Source organism: Brassica oleracea, chromosome C8 (genome assembly GCF_000695525.1).
Source record: "Brassica oleracea var. oleracea cultivar TO1000 chromosome C8, BOL, whole genome shotgun sequence".
In the NCBI taxonomy this organism is placed as follows: Eukaryota; Viridiplantae; Streptophyta; class Magnoliopsida; order Brassicales; family Brassicaceae; genus Brassica; species Brassica oleracea.
This window is the reverse complement of record NC_027755.1, coordinates 38,954,637-38,958,313: the sequence shown is the minus strand read 5'-3', so window position 1 is coordinate 38,958,313 and position 3,677 is coordinate 38,954,637. Positions and strand designations below refer to the sequence as shown.

Sequence of the window (3,677 nt, the reverse complement as noted above, 5' to 3'; positions counted from 1 at the left end):
AGCTTGTATCCAAACTTGTCATAAAGGCACAATGCTCGTTTGGAAACTCAGCAAAGGAACACACGGCTTGAGAAGGATGCTCCACAGCCTGGGCATTGTAGTACACTCTCGTGTTTACCCAGTTGGAAGGATCCCTCTTTATCCTTGTGCTCCTCCTCAACGCTTGAACCTGATCTTCAGTTTGCACACTAGTGAGCCAGACCACACATGCCTTCACGCCACTCCACATCTCTACGGAGTCTAACGTAACCATTCTCTCCCCAACTCGCACCCCAAGAGTTCTTAGCCAGCCAATAATCTTTCCCTTCAGGGCTCGTCCCGTACCCTACAATAGTCACCGCATGGTTCATGTTGATACCACAGTAAGGCTCATCGTACACTCCGCTTGAGTAATGGATGATACTGTCCAAATGCCAAGCCACTCCAACGGAGACGGGCTGTCTCGATACTGCCTCGCGCAAAGCAAGCTCGTTGTTGCGTGGAACGCATTGGTAACCTCTGATCTTAATGACGGGTTCATCCTCGAACTGGCAAATCCCATCTTCCTCTAGGAAAGGGTAATCGTCATCTCCAGTAATTCCTTTTTGTGCTATGTAGTTGAAAGCTTTGTCCATTAATCCTCCCTTGCAACCGTGGTTAGCTTTGTCACAATCTAGAAGTTGCTGTTCGGACAGTGATACGAGCTTTCCTTGGGAAATCTTTGTCAGACCTTCCACCGCTACAATCGCCGAGAACGCCCAACAACCAACTGCATGCGCATATAATGATTACTTCATTGTTAGAAACCTAGAATGATCACCCTGACTTGGGTATTAAGCTTTTATGTGGAGTTTAATTACTACATTGTTTTTTCTAATCTGTAGAGACTGTTTATAATATATATAAGTCCAGCGAGCTTACAACAACTTCTTTGGTTTTTGACAGGTGTTACAGCTCCTTCCAATCTCCAGTCTTTGCTCTTGGCATAGAATCCAATGATATTACTGACGTTCCATTTCCAAGATGACATCGATTCATCAACCACTTCGGATGATGAAATTGCACTAATGCCACTGAGACCGGTGTGGGTGGCTAGGAACTCCTCGTCAGTTTGATCCGTGAACTCGTCGACACCAAGTTTGTAGCTTTTATTCTCCTTAGTATTGAAGTTCTCAATGTATTCCAAGTTTTTCTCGAACACTTCCAGCCTCATCTGTTTCTCGAGTGAATTGACGTAAACTCGAGAGAACTGGATCATCCATTGTTCGAAGTAATCAGCAATGGATAGCTTCTGAAAGGCAACACGGGATGTGGCTTGAGAGATCCTATGATCCATGGAAAGAATGGTTAGAACCACCAAAACATACGACACTCGCAAGACCATTTTGACTATTATGGATCCGATAAATAAGAATTCCAAGTTTACACGAAAACGTATGAATGTGTTTTCCTTGTCTTGAATTATGTATATGTATTTTTACAAAAAAAAAAATTATGTATATGTATGTATATGGCTTGTTCTGCTGTGGTGAGGAAGTGATAACAGGAAGAAAGAGTATTTATAGAGTGACGGATAAGTGTTGTTATTTGGAAAGCAATGGAAGTTGACTCTAGGTGGTGATGGTAGTTTGCACTGCTTGCTTCGAAATCTTTGGAGAACAAATTTCCTTAATTTGATTTTTAGCAAGTCTACTTTCCTCGTATTGCTATTATACTCATTATGTTTCATAAAAAAATGTCACTCTATGATTATTCTTTTTTTTGTTTTTTTTTAAATGTCATTTTACATTTCAAATATGGATTTACATATTTTTGTCCTTTTAAATAACCAACAAAATTCTACTTTACATCATTTTTATTTTATTAATTATACATTAAATATGGAGATTAGTGTTTTTTGCAATTTTTTAATAGTGTGAAATGTGATAAAATAACACTCTTTGTAAATAGAGGAACTGTATATCATCATGATTTCATTCTTAATATAAATAGATAAAAAAATAACAATATATAGAAGGATTTTTTTTGACCCCATATATAGAAGGATAAGAAATCACAATATATAGAAAGATAAAAAATAAAAATAAATAGAAAGATGTGTAACAATAAATCCCTTAATATATTAGTATCTATCCTACTAAAAATATTACTTAAATTATTTTTTCCTACATGTCATTTATATGTGAAGTTTCATAAATTGTTTTAATTTGATTGATTGCTGATATTTTAATTTATTCAGTTAAGATCTGAAAGTTTAATTCCAAAAATTATACATATAATGTATATAAGTGAAAACTAATCCTAGAACAATCTAATATCTATTTCCCAGCAAACAAATAAATCTTATAAGAAAATTTTAATTGTAGATAACTTGGTCTAATTTAAATATATAACCAATTAAATTATCTTAATTTAAATTATAAAAACTTAAAATATAACTATAAAGACAGCTCATTTCACTTTGTTAAGGGTATGACTAGTTTTCTGCTACCATCCACAAACGTAGCTTTTGCGGTTTGTAGGGATTTTGATGTTCTACAACAATCACACAAAACGCTACAAATCGTCTCGAACCGCTCTAAACTTCATCATATCTGGTTTCCACTAGCGTTTGCGGTTAGGGTGAATAAATGAATATTAAAATATTTATATATTTAAGTAACAGTATAATTTTTACTTTATAAAACTTTAAACCAAAACTATTCAATATAGTTTTTAAAACTTAATATAAAAGTAAAACTTATAAAATAAATGTATACTATTAGTTTATTTATTCGGCCTCGTAGGTGAGTGTGGTTAGGGGGGGCACTTTACCCGATATCTGAAGCCGCACCCGAACCCGATCCAAAAAAACCGAACCAAAATCCGAACCGAAGTAGCAAAATATCCGAACGGGTATTAAATTAGGAAAGATTGGATATCCAAACCCGAACGGGTAATATCCGAACCCGAATGGATATCCGAAGATAACCGAACATATGTATAATTAACCATATATTTCTAGTTTACATCTCTCATTTTATATAAAATATTTATATTGATACTACAAATACTTTAAGTTCATATTAGACCATGATCCGCGCGCCAGCGCGGATTTGAATTTTCGGTTTTTGGTTATTTAGTGTTATATTGTAGTTAATATATTTTAAATATTGCTTAAGTCAAGTGATTCACGTTTTCGTAAAAAATAAAATTCAAGTTCATTATCGGGCCATACTCGTACGTAATAAGCTACGTTAAATATGATGTATTTTTAGGTTCATTTAATGACATTAAGTTTAAATTTTATTAAAAAAACTCATTAATTTAACTGGAAAAGACAAGCATTAAAATAGGTAGTTTAATTTAATTCTCAGTGGCATTGTAGTGTAAATAAGTTAGAAAACTTAGAGGTATTTTTTTAATGGGTACTTTTCTTTTAATAATAGAGATGATATAGATAGAATTACAGAAAAAATGATTTGTTACTCAATTAAAATACACGTCAAACTTTTTATTTCAAGAATTAACAAAAATTTACATCCAAAATTTAAAAACAATAACCAAATTAATGTCTTTTTAGTTTAAAAATGTTAAACTCCAAATCTATTAACCATTCAATCTATTAAAAATAAAAAATTAGTTAAAGTGAAAGTTATATTTTTAAATACAAGATTTTTGAGAATTGAAAATTTTTAATTTTTTTTTTCAAAATCTAA

At 32.9% G+C, this 3,677-nt stretch overlaps 1 protein-coding gene across 1 annotated transcript; it reads right to left on the bottom strand.

The window, feature by feature from the left end:
* Positions 1-188: 188 nt before the first annotated feature.
* LOC106309364 (ervatamin-B-like) lies at positions 189-1,363 on the bottom strand. Its single transcript, XM_013746395.1, has 2 exons — positions 901-1,363; positions 189-748 (listed from the first exon to the last, which is right to left on the bottom strand). Exons 1-2 carry the CDS (start codon positions 1,361-1,363, stop codon positions 189-191), a joined length of 1,023 nt encoding a protein of 340 aa, XP_013601849.1.
* Between the last annotated feature and the right edge of the window lie 2,314 nt (positions 1,364-3,677).

What these genes read in the sequence shown, in the direction of transcription:
- LOC106309364 (XM_013746395.1), bottom strand. Translation starts at nt 1,363, where the DNA reads ATGGTCTTGCGAGTGTCGTATGTTTTGGTGGTTCTAACCATTCTTTCC. An exon ending in CAAAAACCAAAGAAGTTGTT is followed by an intron (nt 749 to 900) that starts GTAAGCTCGCTG and finishes ATGCGCATGCAG; the next exon opens with TTGGTTGTTGGGCGTTCTCG.